Source organism: Xiphophorus maculatus, chromosome 20, assembly GCF_002775205.1.
Source record: "Xiphophorus maculatus strain JP 163 A chromosome 20, X_maculatus-5.0-male, whole genome shotgun sequence".
Lineage (NCBI taxonomy): Eukaryota > Metazoa > Chordata > Actinopteri > Cyprinodontiformes > Poeciliidae > Xiphophorus > Xiphophorus maculatus.
This window is the reverse complement of record NC_036462.1, coordinates 7,784,723-7,804,669: the sequence shown is the minus strand read 5'-3', so window position 1 is coordinate 7,804,669 and position 19,947 is coordinate 7,784,723. Positions and strand designations below refer to the sequence as shown.

The window sequence follows — 19,947 nt, the reverse complement described above, 5'->3', positions numbered from 1 at the left end:
TTAGCATCTGCAAAGCCTAAAACTGGAGCTGTTGTCAGTTTGTGTATCAGAGTGTTGAAGGATTCGTCACAGTTGGCCGTCCACTTATCAGCAAAAGGTCTCCTTGGATCTATAATAGAGCTGTGCTTTGTTCCTGCTCTGTTAGACCTTCTGGGGGGGTAACAACCTGCAGTGAGATCATTTAAGGGCCTTGCGATTTTAGAGTAGTCCTTAATGAACCTCCTGTAATAGCCTGCAAACCCTAAAAATGATTTGAGCTCTTTTATGTTTCTGGGTTTTGGCCAGGTGGTGAGGGCAGCTATTTTTTCAGGGTCAGTCTCCACGCCTTTCTCTGAGACAATGTGACCGAGATATTTAACAGACTTCCTGAAAAAATGGCACTTGTCCGGGGAAAGTTTGAGTCCAAATTCTCTGAGTTTTGACAGGACACGCATGAGGCGCTCCTCATGCTCCTCCAATGAACTTGAGAACACAATGAGGTCGTCCAGAAAGACTAGGACCTCTTTGAGGTTGAGACTTCCCATGCACTTTTCCATAACACGTTGAAATGTGCTAGGCGCATTGGTGACTCCCTGGGGCATTCTATTAAACTCCCAAAATCCCACAGGAGTAACAAATGCTGTCTTATGTTTGTCACTTTCCTCAACCTCAACTTGATAATATCCAGACTTTAAGTCCATAACAGAAAACCATTTTGAGCCTGTTAAGGCTGAAAAAGCTTCTTCAATGTTTGGTAGGGCGTATGCATCTTTGATGGTTTGATTGTTTAATTTTCTGTAATCGACGCATAACCTAATGGCCCCGTTTTTCTTTTTAACCACCACAATCGGTGATGCGAATGGACTCTCAGATTCACGAATAACGTTAGCCTCACAAAGTTCTTTTAAATGCTGTCTGACAGCTTCATAGTCCGAGGGGTGTATAGGTCTGGGTCGTTGTTTGAACGGAGTTGCATCCGAAAGTCGAATGTGATGCTTCACAGCAGTTGTGTGTCCATAATCCAAATCATGCATGGCAAAAACATCTGACATTGAGTTGAGCTTTTCCATAATTCTCTGCCTCCATTCTTCGGAGAGAGGAGTATCAGTTAAGTCAAACTTAAGTGGGCTGTCTGTAGTGGTTCTGATGTTATCAAACTCAGCAACAGACTTTGGAGACTGAGAGCTAGTCCTTGTGTTACTACTCAAGCCTGAAGCTAAAGAGCACACTGACAAGGGGGCATATAGTTCAGCCACTGTTTGACCAGCAGGGATTCTGATTGTATGAGCACTCTCGTTCTTGACCAGAATAGGAAGCTTAAAAGAAGCCTTTGAGGGAGCTGTCATAATGTAGTTGCAAAATAGGAAACCCCCAGGCAAGCATGATGCTGTGGATTCTACTAGCAGAGGGCTACCTGGGTTTATATCAACATGTCTGGCATAGCCTGTCAATACAGCTTTTTCACCAGCTGGTACTGCGACACATTTTCTGCTCAACAGCTTAACTTTTCCTGTTTTACCACTTCTCTTATCAACTTTGATTCTGTTGAACATGGTTTGGATCACTGGAATGCTGTCACAATGTCTGACACTTGTGTCTGACTCTTTGTAGGATGTGAATGTCTCATAAAGCACATCCAAAACATTTGTCCCAATGAGAACTGGAATCTCTTGGTTTGATCTGCAGTCTGGTACAATGAGTGCTAGGGTATTCACTTCCTCAGGTCTCCCAGTAATCTCTTTTGGAAAACACAAATTGAGTTCTATGTAACCCAAGTAGGGTACTTGCTGACCCCCTGCACCCTCTATGTCAAGCAATTTGGCCACAGACTGAATCGGGCGTGCAGGTAGGTGTAGTTTGTGAAATGTCTCTGATACTGTGGTTACCTGGGAGCCAGAATCTAGAAGACACACGCTGTGAACCCCATCAATAGTCAAGCTAGCAGTACGTTTTGACCCAACCAGAGCACTCAAAAGAGCCTCCTCCGATAATGCTGAACAGGAGTTGGTAATGTCATCTATTTGTTCCAGTCTTTTGTTCTTTTGGTTATCTTGTGCTAGCTTTGGACTTTTCTCCAAATTGGGACTAAACTCTGGTAAGGTCTCAGTGCGTCCCTCTACTGAAACCCTGTCCAGTTTAAAGCTGGGGCATATTTAGCTTGCCACTCTTGCTGTTTCGTCTTTAATTCTTTGTTCTTTTTATCAACAAGGTCTTTGTTTGGAGCATTGATGCACTCTCGGGCAATGTGGTTATTTTCACCACATTTAAAACAAAACCACGCTTTTGGAGCTGATCTGTGTACAGGTTGATGTGCTTGCAGTTCTGTGAAATGTGGTGGTTGAGGTTCTGAAGCACTGGCATGTTTCTGTTCGTGTTTCTTTCGTCTTTGGGCTCTTTTTTCAGTTAGCTGTAGTTTAAGTTCAGCCACTTGTTTCCTTAAATTCTCAGTCTCTGTTATATATTTCTGCATTAAATCTGTGTCTTGATTAGTTGTGGGGGTGGGATCTGGAATGCCATGAAACTGGGCAAGAGGTTTTGCTTTAAACCCTCCAAGGTGACGTTGCATTCTGTCTACTTTTAGAGATCTTCTTTCTTCTTCAGTTCTTAATTCAAGAAGAAGCTCTGAAAAATTTGGGGCAGGATCATTTCTCAGTTTCTGTTGCAGGGTCAACAGTAAAGTCTGGTCCCAGCAACCACGCACAAACTGTTTGTAAAGTTGTCTATTAGCATTGGCCTCACTTACACCACCCCGTCTGATCGCAGTGCTGAGAAGTGTCTGCAGTCTCTGAATGTATTCAGATGCTTTCTCACCTGCGTCCTGATGAGTACTGAGGAACCTGGCAAAGATCTCCTCCCCGTCGTCAACAAGGCCATAGGCTGACTGGAGGAGTTTTACATAGTCTTGAGGAGGTGACTGAGAGCCTAGTTGTTTTACAATGTCTGCTGCGGGCGACAGTAAGCTCTCCAGAATCAGTCGTCGCTGCACATCCATTGTATAGCCATCCTGAAACATAAGTTCAACATGTAAACACCATGTTTCAAAATCCACTTCACCAGGCGGTTTAGGAACTCTGCCTGAGAAGGAACGCAGTCTCTTGGAGCCTGGAGCTGTCGTAGCTTCACTCTTAATGACATGCTCCACTATTATTCGTTGCACATCTGGTGGGTTTAGTATGTCAGAGTCTAGGGTTGTGGCAGTGCCCATGGCTTGCTCCTTTGGTCGTACTGCCTGTCCCTTTCTTGTCCTCTTAAGCTTCTCTGTTCCACCTTGTGATTTGGAGACAGATTTTAATGGCTTACTGGGTGGAGGTTGTGATTTTTGAGGACTGAATATAACAGATGATCCACTGCTGTCTGATTCACTTCCAGTACTATCTGAGCTACCCCGTTCATTCTGCACAGTTTTAAAGGAACATGTGGCTTCAGGGTTTTCATCAATGGCTGACTGTGATTGTGTGGGAGTAGTTAAAACCTCAACTCTGTCCAAACACCATTTTGAGACTGGGTTCTTAGGAGACTGTATCACAGAGGGGAAACTGATGAGCTTTAGCGACTCTTCTGAGTCAAACTCAACAATCACTTGAAAGTCTTTGAGTCTCACTATTTTACTGACACTACCATATAAGGATACAGCCTCTACAATGTCTTCATCTGTGTCATCATCAAGTATGCCCTTCAAAAGGATTGATTTTCTGTCATTTACACCATGCTCGCTACCAATGTCAGCAACAGAAGCCATATTTTGTCTGGTTATTATCAGACAATATTTGATCACACTGTTATTTAATCAGTGTGATCAAATAACACACTGATCACTAATCAATTATGTATATTGGTTGTTTATAGCCTAAAATCCTCCTGGCTGGCTCGCCACTTATGTAACCAACTAGTGTAACTTACGAATAGATAAGTTGAGAAACTTAGATTTCAATGTTGAAGTTACAGTTAGTCTATCTTTCTAAGTTCAAAAAGGAGGATAATAAGTACAAACAACCATATTATCAAGAATGAACAGATTATTTAATACAACTTGAAACAGAATATTACGGTACAGTTTTTTTTGTTCCAACATAAAGTGTCCACCTTTTTTATCAGGCAGTGTACTTTCTTTTGGTTCAGATTCCTTATAGTTCAGTTCGTCCTTTGGAAGTTTTGTTTTCTTAGTTCAGTAATTTAAGTCAGTCAGTCAAGTCTTTGTTAAATGGCCATGTGTTTCTTTGGATCCAAAATCTTATCTTATCCAGAGCAAAGTAGGCAGCGGATCCAGCAGTCCCAGGTCTTGGGTTGAACCCTGGAGCTCAGCAATCCAATCCAGGCCTGCGATGCTATGCAGCTGCACAGTCTTCAAAGTTGCATGGGGTTCTGAAAAAAACCCACCTGCATATATATAGAACTTAATTAACTATTAAGTTTCAAAAGTATGCAGGAAGCAATAAATTCCATTTATCACAAAAATAACATTCAACTAATGGCAAGCTTGCAAAACAAACGTATCACACTGTATCCGACCTCTTAGTTTGTACATAACAAAAAAATGCAATACAGTGAAAATCATCATTTTAATCTCACACATTTCTCCGATTGGTTTTATTTACGTTTCTCTGTTCTTCCTTGTCGGAATATATGAGCAGTAATGCCTATGACGCCAGTTAGCATTAGCTTAATTTCGGTTGCAAAAACACGTTACAACACTCACCAGAGAAAATCACAGTAAAAATGTGTTTTACTGCCAGGGATCAGGTCACGGATCTTCTTTTCTCTTAACCGTTACCGGAATTAATCAAGAATTTATCTTATAGCATGCAGTAATTCGCACAACGTGCTACTGCCAGCTACGGTTTTCTTCTTCTTCTTCTAATAGTTTCCTGCTGTCTAAACCAGAGTGTAACTCACAAGCCACCTGCTGGCGGTTTCTGGTATGACAAGAAAACTCAAAATGAAAATATAACTAAATTGCTGGGAACATTAAATAACAAAACAAAATCCTACAGAAATAAAATACCACTAACAGTACCACACATATACATGTGGGTTACATAAATATTTGAAAATAATTCTGAAAATGTGTAAAACTTAACTTAAAACTTTTTCTAACTTGGTAGAAATTAAGAGATGAGGAGAGAACTTTTAATACATCATCTCAATTGCGTCAAGAAAATATTAGAGATTCTCTGCCCTGGAGTGACTCCGTGCATGTACGGATGGCAAGAACATAAGGAAGGATTACGAGAGGCTGAAAGTGTGACATCATTCTTTGGTAAGGAGGTCATTGTCCTGCAAATGTCTTCAGTGTGTGCCACAAGATTAGTTTTCATTATAAATGTGAACTTTTAGAATTTACAATAGACAAATTTTAAAACTCTGCAACTCTTCCAGAAGATTAACCCACTTGTAGACAGCAACTGCCATTCTTCAAAGAACAGGACAGGGTAAGTATGGTCAGTGTGCTTAAGTAGGTCTGCCTGACAGCAGCATCTTATTGGTTAGGCAACACTTGGCTGGAAACTGTGGAAAGAGGGTGTGGTGAAGCATTCACACTCATTCAGAAAACCACAAGGCTTCACAAGTGATGGAAGGCACAAATAAAATAATATAACCAGTAAACTCAATACTTCCAGAGAAATGCTTGAACCAAGTTTTTATAAGCCATATTGACAAACTCTAAGCTGGTAACCTAAATCTCTTTTCGCAAGGTGAAGCTGGAGGAGCAGAGCTGATGCTAAAAGAGGTCAAACCCAGGTTTTACCTCTTTGTGCAAATATGTCACTACAAGCGAATCCTTTCTCCTCACACAGCTTGGTGGAAAGGTGTCACATGATCCCCCTCACCATCATCAACAACAATGCACACGCACACTCCTCACACACATCAGGAAAGCAGAATTACGTAGCCAATCATTTTTACCATTTTTGGTAGAGTTTAGACGTGAAAAGTTTGATTTTGAACATTTCCATTTAGAAATAGATTAGTAAAGAGGGGAAATCATAATTTTTCTATAGCATCGAGGAAAAGACTGGTGTTTCTGGTAACAGCTTAAAACACATTCATTTTTCTTGCTTTTAATTATTTGAAATGTTTTTACACTTCAAGTTGAAAATTGATCATTCTTGTTCATCTTTTTTTTATTAAAGGACTTGTGCAAACTGCAAGGCAGTAATGCAATTAAGAATTGAAATACAAATCATGAATTAGAAGCATATAAGTGAACAGATAATAAACCAAAAATAAAAGAAAACACTGAACATATTAGATGTTTTTGTACTACAAAATTGCTAAATTATGTTCTACAATAATGTTTAGAAGTTTCATAGCATTGGGATTCATAATTACTTTAAGCGCTTTTATGTAACATAGAAACATACTGAAAAAAAACACAAAACTTATGAGATATTTTCTCACATTTGAATTTCTGTATATATAATTTTCCAAGAATCAAATATACAGAAAGAGGAGATTTTTCACAGTCCTGGATTTCACCAACAATAATGTCTTTCTGACAGTCTTTTGTAAACACATTTCAAAAATAGGTGTAATTCCCTCTTCCAGCCACCAGAGGCTGCTGTACACAAAGACACAAACATTCTGAACACGTGTGGAGATGCTGATGTAATTTAGATGTTATGCTTCACAGATGAGCAGACTCAACCTTAACAGTACTGAAAGATGTCAGCTGAAATTTGTTTGTAAAATGACGTAGTGTATCCACATGTTATCCAGGCTCAGACTGACCTGCAGGCAGAGAGCTAACAGAGGAGAGGACAGATCACAGCTGCAGTGACCAACAACACATGGTGAGACATAAAGAAGGAGGAGTAGTTTGTAGCTTTATAAGGCCCGACTCTTTGTGCCTCTGCATTGATGTTCTGGTCACGCAGTCCAGTTTGTTGACTGTGAAAAGGCTCCAGACTAATGGCTTTGCTGGCATTTCTGCAAATGGTTGATAGTAACATGGCAGTTGGCAGAGAGCCTAAGGAAGGCCACTGACCTCCAGGGAGCGACAGTGAAGCCATTGTAATCTTAAAGGGACAGAAACTTTCCCTTCCATTTGATTTGTGAATTATGTTTCAGCATGGGAAAATGGTAAACAATCTTGAAGGAAAGTTAAGGAGCAGTACAGATTTTATTAGTGAGGTTACAATTTAATCAGTTTTATCAAGTACTTAAGTACCGTACATATCTTGGAGAGAGTCGGCAGACAACAGTGTGTCAAATGAATCCTCAGAAATACAAAACTGTAGCGTCAAAAACATTTTTCTTCTTTTTTCACTGGCCTGACCTATCAAATATGACTGTATTATAAGGAACCACAAGTAATACTCTAAAGAAGAAATGTGTTAATTTCTATTTTAGTGTAGAAATATATACTCTTGCTTTATTATTGAGAACATTTGCGTTGTATTCAAAACCATACATTGAATATAAAATAAAGTACTCCAGGGTACTGAAAATGAGTAAATATCTACCAAGTAATGAAAATGGGATGCAACAGAAATTCCATGATTATCCTTGGGACCGAAACGTAAGTATGACTCTATGGACCTTTGAATTTAACAGACTGAATTAAGCTGGATCAAACTAGAGTGTGTGTTTAATTGTTTAAAACTTGTTGTAGTCTTGGAGAAAATAGTGCTTCAGTATTCCCTCAAAAAATAACATCACAAGATGTTATTTTCTTTTAATGTATTCCAGTCAGAAAATGAACACAAATCCCTCTGGAGTATAAATTCCTTCTTGGAAAGTTTTAGATGCCCAAGTATCCCTGACTTCAAATGCAACATTATTGCCACAGCAGTTAGCAAATCCCACTCATTTTGACGCCAGAAGGCACTCAACTTAGGTGAGTCATCATTCCCAGATTAGAGCACTAATCTTTGAGGCAAATCAAATGCACAAAATGTCCTGAAGTGACTGGCTATGAACATGCTTCATGTGCAGCAAATGATCTGAGATGCAGTGTAAAAGTTAATCTGATTGGTCAAGTTCAAGAATTTGCTAAATATAAAAAGAATGAAGTCTCTCATATTTAGTTTACAGTGCCTAGCAAAAGTCTATATATCTACCCCTTTAAACTTTTTCTAACACACTTCAATAGATTTTACTGGGATCTTACTGAGAGAACAACATTATTAACTGTGGTTCTAAATATACAGAAAATGGAAATTGATACAGGACTTAAAATTCTTTATGCAAATAAAATCTGAAAAGTTTGACATGCATCTGTATTCAGTTCCTCTCAGTCAACACTTTGTAGATCCACCTCTCACTCTATTTACAGCTGCAAGTCTTATGGGGAATCTCACTACAGAGATTTTGGCCAATCCTCACTGCAAAATAGTTCAAGCTCAGACTGGATGTAGCATCTGTTTTCAAGTCCTTCAGATTCTTTAACCAGGTCATTCTCGCAGAGGAATATGCTTGATATAAACTATAGTCCTCATGCAGGCCGGCGTCATGCATGTTTTAGATGTGCCCTTGTTCTAACACATCTGAATTAATTTCTGCTAGTGGACTGTTCATTTCAGTCAGACTGGAGGAAGATATTTTTTGAACATCAACATTCAAGTCTTGTCACGGATTAACAATTGGTTTTAGGTCTGTATTTTGACAAGACCAGGATGGCATGTAAAAGCATTCACCTTCTATATCAGGGGTCTCAAACTCCAGTCCTCGAGGGCCGCAGTCCTGCAACTTTTAGATGTGCCTCTGCTGCACCATACCTGAATAGAATAATTAGGTCATTAGCAAGGCTGGGAGAACTGATCTACACAAGGAGGAGGTAATTAAGCCATTTCATTCCAGCGTTTTGTACCTGTGGCACATCTAAAAACTGTAGGTCTGCGGCCCTCGAGGACTGGAGTTTGAGACCCCTGTTCTATATGGACCACAAATCTGAAACAAACGTCCATAAAATTGAACTGAGTTCCTTTAAATCTAGACTAAAATCTCACCTGTCTAGAGTTGCTTTTGAACCATAATAAATGAAACACTAACAAACATGTTGATGTGTAATAATGGCATTTGGCAAAATATAATGTTTCAATTGTTGATGACTTTGCATTTTTGTGTTTTTATGTTTTATGCATCCCCCTGACTTATGAACAGAGTTTACTAAGAACTTTCTTAAATAGTAGCTGCATTTACATTACAAATATTGTACAACTGTCAATATTCTGCTAATGTAAAAAAAAAAAAAACATAATTTCACAATTGTGGTGTTTGCATTAAATAAGAAATGCAAATGAAATTGCATGTAAATAAGTTTGTTTATACAAAAAAAAACACATCACGCCATGCTAAGTACTTTCTGCTGTCTTCTTCTTCCTGGTTTGCAGTGGCAACATCTAGTTGTTGATCTTGTGACTTGTGTGATCCGAAATAACCATTTCCCTTGAAGTTTTGTGAGATAAACTACTTTTGATGTGATCAAAAAAAAAAAAAACACCTCCTCCTGGATCCCAAACTTTTTATAGAAAAATACGTTTTTTTGAAGCTGATGTGTTTCCATAAAGCAAATTTATTCTTTTAATTTTGAAATGTAAAATTGCCCAGATATATGATTAATGGAAACAGCCTGCGACTCTTCCGTAAACTCCAGATGCTGGAGTAATGGAAAGAGTAGGAACATTTCAAAAGACAGGGGCTAATTTCAAGGCATCCAATTGTTAAGCCAAACTTTTTTCAAGTCATGCTTGATCTATGCAGCTTCTTTATAACAACTGAAGGTAACATAATTACTTGATTGTGCTATAAAAATGGCACCATATGCCTGGAAGATACATAATACCGCCCCTTTAAAACTTTGTTCAGATTTTACATCAAAACTGACAACAGTAGAAAAACAATAACGGATCATCAGTTATAAGTCTGAGAATAAATTTATTCTAGTACTATGCTTTCACTAGGAGAGCTACACCAAAGTCTAGATGAGAGTTCCTCAAGCCAATACAGTACAGGAAGAAAAGACAGCAGCCAGAACCTTGTGTGAACTATAACACAAGCAGTGCTGAGCCCCAGGAGAGTTTGACATATATCTGGAAAGTTGGAGGCAACATTCAGGAAACAGTGCTGCTGCGTGCATTTCATTTTCTGTGTGTGCTCTGTTTGATAAGGATCAGAATATGTGGAGCAATTCAAATGACCATGATTCTAGATAACAGGAAGGCTTGGAGCTAAGCTGGCATGAGCAAAAAATACCCCGAAGGCAGAGAGGAAAAGAGTGCCACTGCGTGGAGAGTCCAAGAAAGAGGGTGAGGGGAGGAGAGACTGCAAACGCCAGACCTTCTGAAACTCGTCTCCTTTGACTTTTCTCTGTTTTTTCTTTTCCTGAGACAGGCATTGCTCTTTTGAAATCGTGCCAATGAAGGCTGGCTCAAATCCTTGCAGCTGAAAGTTTTACAAGCTCAAAGCTCGCAAACAGGAAGAGAAAGACACAGAGAGATTAGCAAAAGGGAGCTTTTTGCTGCTGTCTTCTTGTCTTTATTCAGAGAAGTCATTCATACTTTCTTTTGCAAATATCAATGAGGTAAATTCTTGGAAGGAGGACTGCACAGAATGAGAAAGGATTTAAAAAAAAACATGCAAAGCAGTATCAGCCTAAAGGACAAAGAGTTGTGACGTCACACAGAAAGCTGTCTTGGATATTGCCTGATAAAAGATACTGACGTTTACTCATAAGGCTGAAACTATTATTTGAGTTATTTTTATTTTCTGGGATTTGTGCTTTTCCAGAACTCAAACCTGATTCTTGCCCTATTCTTTTCCTTTTTGCTTTAGATTTTTTAGAGTCCCCAGATACAATTTGTTGCCTTAGTGTGTTTAGCAGTAAAGAATTTCCTGTTGTGTTGACATTGGACACTAGTTTACTACCAAAAATACTGTTAGACTAATGAATCTCAGTGCTGACCATTCTCCTTTCTCTTGTCTGTAAAAAGTCTGCATAAAAAACAAAGGCAGGTGCAGACCAACTGAAGATGTCTGGAGGAACCACTGAAAATGGGAACTGTGAGGCATGAACTACCTGGGAATGATGCCAACTGCTGACAAAAGGCTTTACTGCACGGCTCTGAGACAAGACTTTAACTCACTCGCTTCAGGACAACTCGGCACAAAACTGTTTGGCCAGCTACAGATAAATCTTTCAACCCTTTTAGCTTTGCTACCAGACAGCAAGTAAGTACTCATTTCTAATGTAGTAAATGGTTAAATAGCTTTTCAATTACTTTTACTCCTTCAGTCAAGTGGGATGTCTATTAGATGACACATAATCTACATCTCACATGACTGCTGCACTTGAGTTTAATTAGCCAACTGTAGCTCTGTGTCAAAGCTAAATTCGCTCTACATTTACAGCGTAATCAACGTTGTTCTTTGTGATTTATGGGATGTGTGGAAACGAGATTTTCTAACTTAGTGATTTCTTTTCCTGCCTTCTTTTCTGTGCTTCTTGGCAATCATGTAAAAGTGGGCAGGGAGAGAGGAGGGCATGGCCCAAAAGCTGCTCTCAAGCCCCAGCCCCTGTTCGAGTGGGGTTGCACACTTACACACTGCTCAGCCTTTCCCTCATTCCTCAGGCGAAAGAAAGAGGTGTGGAATAGTATTCTTTTCTTCTTTTTCAACCAACGCTTTTTGTTTTTTCTCTCATCAATACCTTTTCCTTATTGCCAGTGTGTGACCGCTAGCCTGATATTGACATAAAAAGACATCAGGTATTTCTCATTTCTTTTTCTGGTTCTGTTTGGGCCTTCGTTGTCCTTTTGTAACGAGGCCTCCTTTATTTGTGTCTGTTGGTGTTTCAAACATATTTTAATATTACCTTCTGCACAACACAGATCTCTCTTTTGCTAACAATTCAGAAATCGGAGACGGTTACAATTCAGTAATATAAATTTGGATTTTGTTTGAATAATGCGATCTTGTTTAAATGCATTGTTGTTGCTCAAAGTTTTCAAACTTTGTGTACATAGGAACATTTTTTATTTATGGTAATGTGGGATCATAAGAATAAAATACATATTTGTGGCTCTATTTTCTCTGTTTTAACAAATATGTTTTGATTGCAGCAAAACATATTTTGCTGCAATCTTCAAATCACCAACCAAATAAACAGTGATTATTAACTCTAAGTTTCAAACAGGAAGTTCTCAGTAATGAAAGGTGCTCAAAATCTGCAGTTAGAAACAACATTGAAGTGTAACTATCACCAGCTATCGCCCACAAAACAAAAAATACTCTTTTGGGCAAATGTGCTGCTCACATCTTTCAAACAGTTTGTGTTGTTGCTTAAAATGCTCTTGGATGGTGCCCTTTGATAAACCTGTTTTAAAAACCAGTGTAAACCTGATCTTTCTGTGGAAAACTGTTCTGCTCATGAAGAGGGTTGTGTTACCAGGATGAAGAAATTCTGCTTCAGATCAAATAGATTTTATTTTTTTTGGACTGCTTTTCTAGTCACTAAAGCATCAAAGCACACATGTTGAGTAGTTAGTCTACAGGAAAAAGTATCTTTTATTTTCACTTTACGTACCACTCAGTTTCTCTTTACTGTCTATAACCGTAGCGTTTGCATTACATTTGCATAGATTTATGCTGCACTATGTAAAGTCGTGTAAGCCAGCAGGCGAAGTTGCCAGTTGTAGGCATCTGTTTGAATGTATGATACAAACATATTATTACATATGGTAACACACATAGAGTGAATGAAGAAAAACAAAGTGGGTGGGAGCCAGGAGAAAAAAATGAGCCTATTTCCTCCTCCCCTTAAGTTCTCCTCAGATGAACTTGCCATATAGCTTGATGACATGTTGTTTGGAAAGCCACTTCTTCCGCTATTTGTCTTTCTCTCCTCCCCATAGCTGGTGTGACTCTGTGGTCGTAAGGATCAAAGTCTCGTTTTGCCTTTTTGCTTTCATCAGGTCAGACTGCACACACTTAATCAGCTCTTCCTGTTAGCAAAACTGTTTCAGGGCCTATAAACAGCACTTGATCAAATTCTTTGGAGTACAGCCGTCTTACAAAAGACTACCAAGAGAAACCATTAAGCAAAAGCTGTGAGAGATCTCTTTAGACAGACTCTAAATAGTTGGCCAGTGTTTTACCATCTGTCTTTATCTTTGTGGCAGGTTTTCCATTAAATGACTGATTTAAAATTGACAGTGGTTTACTAAACAAACTTTAAAACACTGCCTTATGATCATTGTAGCTGCAGCACTGATTTCAAGCAGCTAACACATCAGGAAAACCATTAAAAGTACTTGCAGACTTTCACACCCCACAACTCTTAAAAACATGTTGATGCAAAATCAGACTTGAAAACAGTTGATAGTAGATACTGGAAATGACCACAAATTATGCTCTTTTAGCTTTATTATAATAAACATAAAACAAACAGACCATCACATACTTCTTTAAGTAACTACATATGCTAGCAGTGGAACTGTCACTTGTTTATATTGTTTTACCACTCAGACTGGTTAGTCATGATGATCCCTCACAAAGCAAATATATGTGGGAGAAGATAATATATTCTCCCACATATATTTGATTCCAAGGTAAACGTTAAAAGTCCTGAGGTGTATCAGTACTTAAATAGTCATTATAGCTATTTTGTTAAGGGGGGTTGGTCACAGGCGTTTGCAACCCAAGTTGGACATGGAGCACAGCTTCACATCACACATTACCAGCCCCAGTTTCTTGTATTAATGCTCGGAGACCAAGGCATTGAAAAATCGCTGCAATATCATAAGGGATGTCATAAAATATTTCACATTATAAAGGTTCTTTACTATTTTTTTTTTCTGAAATTATAGGTCACCAACTGCTGTCTAGGCAGCACTATTCTTTTATGGACATTTTTTCTCTGGTAGGTTGTTGTAGCCCAACCACAACATGGGAATGGTAGTGTCCTCTACCGCATTATTTTTGACTAGTGAAAAGAGCAAGCATTCAAGGCCCATTTAGTTTCATCTCCAGATTTGTCTTATTTTATTGTTTGTGTATAGCAGATAGAAATTGGGCAGGAAGAAACCTGGTTTTGTTCTGGGTGAATGTCCAACACTGTTGAGACAATTACATGTCATCCAGTAATAAGTGCAACAGCAACGAGTGCAACAAGTTGCAAAGCATTGCAGGGGCATTTTGAATAAGTGTCTGATTATAAAAGTAGACACAAGAAGATATTTTTAAAACTGCAAACCAACATCTTTAAAAATATAGCTTGCTTAATATGATTAGCCATCAAAAGAAACCACTTAATTGCAGCTTCCTCTATTCCTTTCCCCCAAAATCCTTTCTAATGTAACACTGCCATTTGGATACATGAGCAGAAAGACATGATCATCACCTATTTTACATTTGACCCTTACCTTTATTGAACATAATCTTAAGCCAGTTGGACATTTGGTATCGTGTTTTTTACAAAAAATCACCTCTAATGATAATTTGTCCATCATTTAGTGTAATGCACCAAAGACACAGCCAGACAAACTCGTATCTGTTGTCAAAAAGAGACAACAAAGTTCCAAGGTAAGTGTTTACTCTCAGGGCATACACATTGGTCAAGAAAAAAAGCACAATGCATGTTTTGACAGAAATTATGGAAAATAGAATTTAAGCCACATAGAACTAAAATACAAATGTGATTGGTGGGGAAATGAATGGCAAATTACACTTCTGTAGTTTAACTGGCACATCAAGAAAAGCAAATCACAAAAACAGAAACCAAAAAGTGACTGCAGGAATAAAATAAGTGAATAATACTATCCAAGATAAATACTTTATGTGACAGGAAAGTACGAACCACCAACCTCAGCTGCATACCTCCTCTAAATGCCTTTTTACACAGTTTTTTACATTAATTTATACCTTTGTTCTACCCTGCCATGCATATTGTTCCACATTTTCACGCCACAAACTGTAATACACAAACTTATTTTTGGCTTATGAACAGAAAGATTTTTAAAAAAAAATTTTGTCTCTTAAATTATAGCCCCAATCTTTGCCACTAAGCTATATTTTTGGGATATTGCCTAAAAGTAAAGTACGGACATAATAAATGTCATTTTGAAATTAATCCAATCATCCAGGTTTAATATCTACAACTTTAAAAACTGAGTTTTTTAATCTACTCTTCCCTACATTTCCACAATACTGATTTCTCTTTGTAATATGTATACTGGTAAGATGCTGCTTTTCACAAAGCCATATGTGCTACAGAGCTTATAAAGAAAATAAATAAATGCTTTCTTTTACTATAGGTAGGTACTATTGGTATATATGATTCACTTCAATGGTATTAAATAATGTTGTTGATATATTTTTCTGCTAGTAAGCCATTGTCAGAATAGTCTAATATCATTTTGCATTTGATTAATTCAACATCTTAATTAAGAGTACTTACTGTCTGATGGCCCACTGTTTTTTTCTGCCCCACTGAGCATGTCCTGCTGGCACAGCCACGCAGCCTGCCAAAACATTTCAATCTCTGCTGGCATTAATTGGGTAAAAAGGAATTGAGAATGTCAATGAAAAGCATAGCCGCCTTCCAGCTAACATGGTTCACATGTTAATTTATGCAAAGTGTCCCAGCACTTTGCATGGTTTGACCATTGCCTTCTACTATAGCAGTGTCTGGCCTCAATTTTCCCCGTCAAAGTGCGGCCTCGTCTAGACTTGGCCACTCACCCAGCTTGTGTCCCAGCTTCTAGCTGGCACAGTACACAGACTTCTTTTCAATGGACTTGAAGTGGCTGTCACGCTGAACTAAAAAAGGGCAACTTCCAGACATCTACGTTTAGTTCCTCACATCACATTATATTGGAAAATTATAAACAGTAGAGTCACTGAGATAAGTCACAAGCAAGCGAATCCCTTAGTTGTACCAAAACTCCATGGAAAAGAAAGACAGAACTTATAGGCAGGCAGAGCAAAGAGTAAGCAGTTCACATGCTGCACCACAGATGTTAGGTGTAGCTGCCAAACAACTCCCTAAAATGGAAAATGTAGGTTTCAAGGTATCTTTGTTCTTATTTCCTTTGATTTTCTTCACTTTATGGTTGGAGAAATATGAGAGTGAACTGAGGAAACTGTACCTAAATTTGAAAAACAAAAATCTAAGTCGATATTTTTTAAATCACTATTTTGTTGTTTTATATACTATTTGTTCTGAATATAGATTACTTTTCCATAGTTTTTGATAGATCAGTAAGGAACACGTTTTTATGATGTGTCAGTTATGAAGGAGAAACCTTTTTTGCCAATCATAAGCTGATAAGTGTATAATGACCATTACAACCACAATGCCCTTCAGACTTCATGCCACCCCTGATAAAGATGTCCTCACAACTTTATGATGAACTTACTCTTATGCTACACATAAATATTAAAATAAGCCAATCTGTAACCTACATTCACATTTAAACAGTAAAGAAAACAATTCTATTTGAATAACTTGATATTTTCTGCAAAATATTGGCGCTCCTGTTGTAGAACCCTCTTTTGCCACATGATCTTCCCTCATCTTCATCTATGACAGTTTTCAATGGTTGCACTGTAATGGTTGATCCTTCTTCTCTGTGAAGAAGGGTCAAAGATCATTCTTGATAATGATCTTTTCACAACACAGAAACAGTGCACTCTTACTTTTAGGTCGCAACACAAGTTTTCTAAACATTTTAGATTTGAGGACTGCGATGGTCATAAATGAAGGTTGTTTTTTATGTTTGGTGAGATTTTTGTGTGTTATTTGGCCTTATGTGACCAGATAAACCTGGTTTTGTTTGGGACAGTTCCTGCTAAATTCTTTTTTTTTTTTTATTGCTGTGACTTTTGTATACATGAACAAGCTCAGACAGGTAGCTATTTCCTCTAGATTTTTTGTTTCTTGGTTTTCCTGTTTTGAAAACTGGCAAAGAGAAATGGGCCTTTGTGTCATCATATTCTTCCCCCAGGTAAAACAGGAAGTCATGGATTACTAAGTGAAACTAGATCCTCTGATCTATCCCTCCTAATCCTAAATAGGGTTTGATTTTAAGTTGTTAAACATCCTTAGCAGGTAAACAAACAGCTATTTGCTTAAATAGAACAATTCCTAAAAAATAGTAGTTTAACAATATCTCTTGGTGTGTTTGCGACTGTTTAAAAACCCACTGAAAAAAAGAATACTTTGACACAATTGTTTCCCAATTGCATTAAAAAGCTTGAATGCATTTCATTTCAAATGCTTTGATGTAAGACAGTTCTCAGTCTCATATTCTGCTTTTATTCATAACTATAATGACAATCATGATTTGGGGAAAGTAAATGTTGTAACTGAAGAATAACTTTACTTTTTTTTAAATGTGTCTTGTAGGTTCAAATGCCAGATTTCCACACCTACCTGCCAAATCATCTGTCCTTAAGGCTGAGGTAGTAGATTGAATAGTTGTGGGGTTCATGTCCTCCTTTTGAGATAACTATACAATCTACTGTCTTTCCAAAGGAAACAGAATAAGCCACGGTTCAAGCCCAGCCTTCATGTACTTCGGAAGCTTCTTCAATTATGGAACTCAGAAAAGAAATAAACGCTCAACTTAAAGGCATCTGAAGACACATGCAGGCACAGGATTGTCATTACTGAGCTGCTGCAAAGACGTTTATTTAAAAAGACATCATTGTTTAATATTTGAGCAAGAAAGCCTCTTTTTAAAGAACATAGATATATACTTGAAGTTGAGCCTAGCAAGGTGAGGTAGTAGGTTGTATAGTTTGTGGGATTGAGACAATCCTACTCAGGTGATAACTATACAGTCTATTACCTTCCTTGAAAGGTACAATGAGTGCTTGGAATCCCTCTCACTGGTTTATCTACGTAGTGAAAGACTCTCTACCGCCACCGTGTGGCCAAAATCTAATAAATGGCTACACTGAAGTATGGATATATTTGAAGTTTTAAAGGCAGATGCTTTAAAGTTTAAAATATAAATTTACAATTAAATGTATTTAGTGGGAATGTATAGCATTAAAAAAGAAACAATGATTGCTGATTTTCAATATGGTTGGATTTTTTAATAAGATATTGAAACCCATAAATTTTGAATTTAAAGAAATGTATACTTTGTATAACACAAATGTATACTTTGTGTAAGTAACAGTCACGACCTTGGTGTAAAATTAACCACACTAACATTAACTGCTGAAGAAAGAGAAACAAACAATTTTTTTGTCTCTACTTCCTTAGTCATGTATTTTGAATAAAAATGAAAAAAAAAATCCAGGTGTCTTATTTGTAATACTTCACATACTGTGTTCAATTTTACTTTGCAAATCTTAAAAGAAAAATTTCCACAAAAAAGAGGACAAATAATTTTATTGATTTATTTTGCAAAGAGTATGGTTAGAAGTGGTGTCGTTTGTTAGTTTTTGCTTATGGTACAGAAAACCTGTAGTCTGATGTTTACTGTCAGGCTCCAAGAGAACATAGACAAAAGCATGTCAAATTGAAAATTGCACAAATGCTATTTGATAGGTGATGGGTGTGTTATGAATAGGCATAACTTAAATATAAATCAAGAATGTATGTTTCTATTTACAAAAAATAAACTAAAAACAAAAAGACAAACATTTCTTTAATTCAGCTGTGTTTGGGGGCCCAAACAAAATTCTATTTATTTTCAGTTCTGTCTTTCAGTCTGTATTTATTCTTTAACCTTGTTTTACAAACTCAGGAGTGGACAAACAACCCATTTGTTCCAGAAAACTCCAGACAGACCATTAGCAGGCCATGTTCTCTAAACCAAAAAGTTAAACTGAGCAACTCTACCAGCCAACAACAGTGGGGGGCGTTGCTCCTTTACGTGTTACTGAAGAGGAAGAGTGTGTGATCGCCACATAAAGCTTAAGTAGGGGTGTGTGTGCACTGGTGCAATTGTACATTGCTACAGTAACAAACACTAACTCCTGAAACTAGAAGCCAGGTTTGGTTCCCCTCTGCTGCAGGACGTGAAGCAAGCAGCAGCTTTGGCCTTTAAAGTTAGCATCTAGCAGGAAAAGTTAGTACAAGTAAAAACTAACAAGGAATAATTACATTAGTTGTGAGAGAAGTGGTAAGCAGTACACATAAAAATAACATTTTAAGAGAGCAATAAATGAGAGTCCTTTGGGTAGAACTGTACTGTATCAGAAAAATCTCTTTTGAGAATCTTTGTTCTTTTATTTTCCTCTCTTTCTTCTGCTTTGTTTTATCACAATCTTTAAACTGTATGTTTTTAACATCCACATGTTTGTTTTTTTATTCCATCTCCTGTATTTTGTGAACAGCGCAGAGCAAAGTAACCACACAGCGTGAGGTTGCTAATACCTTCACAGTTGGGTGAACAATTTCAGTTATCTTGACATAAAGCGTGAGTTTTGTCAAATAAAGAATCAGCACAATACATTGTAAATAAACAAAATTTAGCTAAATTAAATTTAACAGAACTAAAAAAAAGATAATGTCTTTTATATTGTGTTAATTAAAATCTGACTCTAATTGTACGTATTAGTAGTTAGAGATTAAATACGTTCAAAATAAGCTTCCAAAAGGGGAAGTTTCATAGAGATATATTATTGAATAAAGAATATATCTGGGTGACCACAAAAAGAGATAGCCATCAGATTTTAAAAAGCAGAGTTGTAATAAACAAATTAGGAACCAATCAGAATTATGCCCTGGTGCTTTTATTTATATGACACTAAAAAGTACTTTAATTAATCTAAAATAATATGGCCAATATGGCTAGTATGTTGCATAGGTCTAGTTTTTTAAATAAAAATGTATAAGATTTTACTACTATTTATGACATTGGAACCTTGTGAGAAAATTCTTGTGAGAAGATTCTTTGTAAAACTTTGAAGTTATCGTACTGCATTACCATGAACTTTTAAACCTTGACACTTTTCAGACTATGCCAGGCAAGATTGCTCAGTTTTCTGGTGTGGTCGTATATTGTGGTGTTG

General features: G+C 37.5%; 1 protein-coding gene and 1 long non-coding RNA gene across 3 annotated transcripts; one reads left to right on the top strand and one right to left on the bottom strand.

Moving 5' to 3' along the window:
* Window positions 1-1,773: 1,773 nt before the first annotated feature.
* On the bottom strand, window positions 1,774-5,006 carry LOC111612336. Of its 2 annotated transcripts, none has more exons than XM_023353395.1 (2): window positions 4,676-5,006; window positions 1,774-4,356 (listed from the first exon to the last, which is right to left on the bottom strand). In XM_023353395.1, the coding sequence occupies exon 2, from the start codon at window positions 3,716-3,718 to the stop codon at window positions 2,096-2,098; it is 1,623 nt and encodes a 540-aa protein (XP_023209163.1). In that variant the 5' UTR covers window positions 3,719-4,356; window positions 4,676-5,006; the 3' UTR covers window positions 1,774-2,095. The 2 variants fall into 2 exon arrangements, with proteins under 2 accessions (XP_023209163.1, XP_023209164.1); XM_023353396.1 differs by having other exon boundaries at window positions 1,774-4,341.
* A 6,178-nt stretch (window positions 5,007-11,184) lies between these two features.
* Window positions 11,185-18,222, top strand: LOC111605781. Its single transcript, XR_002751829.1, has 3 exons — window positions 11,185-11,684; window positions 17,324-17,379; window positions 17,453-18,222. It is a non-coding gene; the product is annotated as an uncharacterized LOC111605781 (long non-coding RNA).
* Window positions 18,223-19,947: the final 1,725 nt, after the last annotated feature.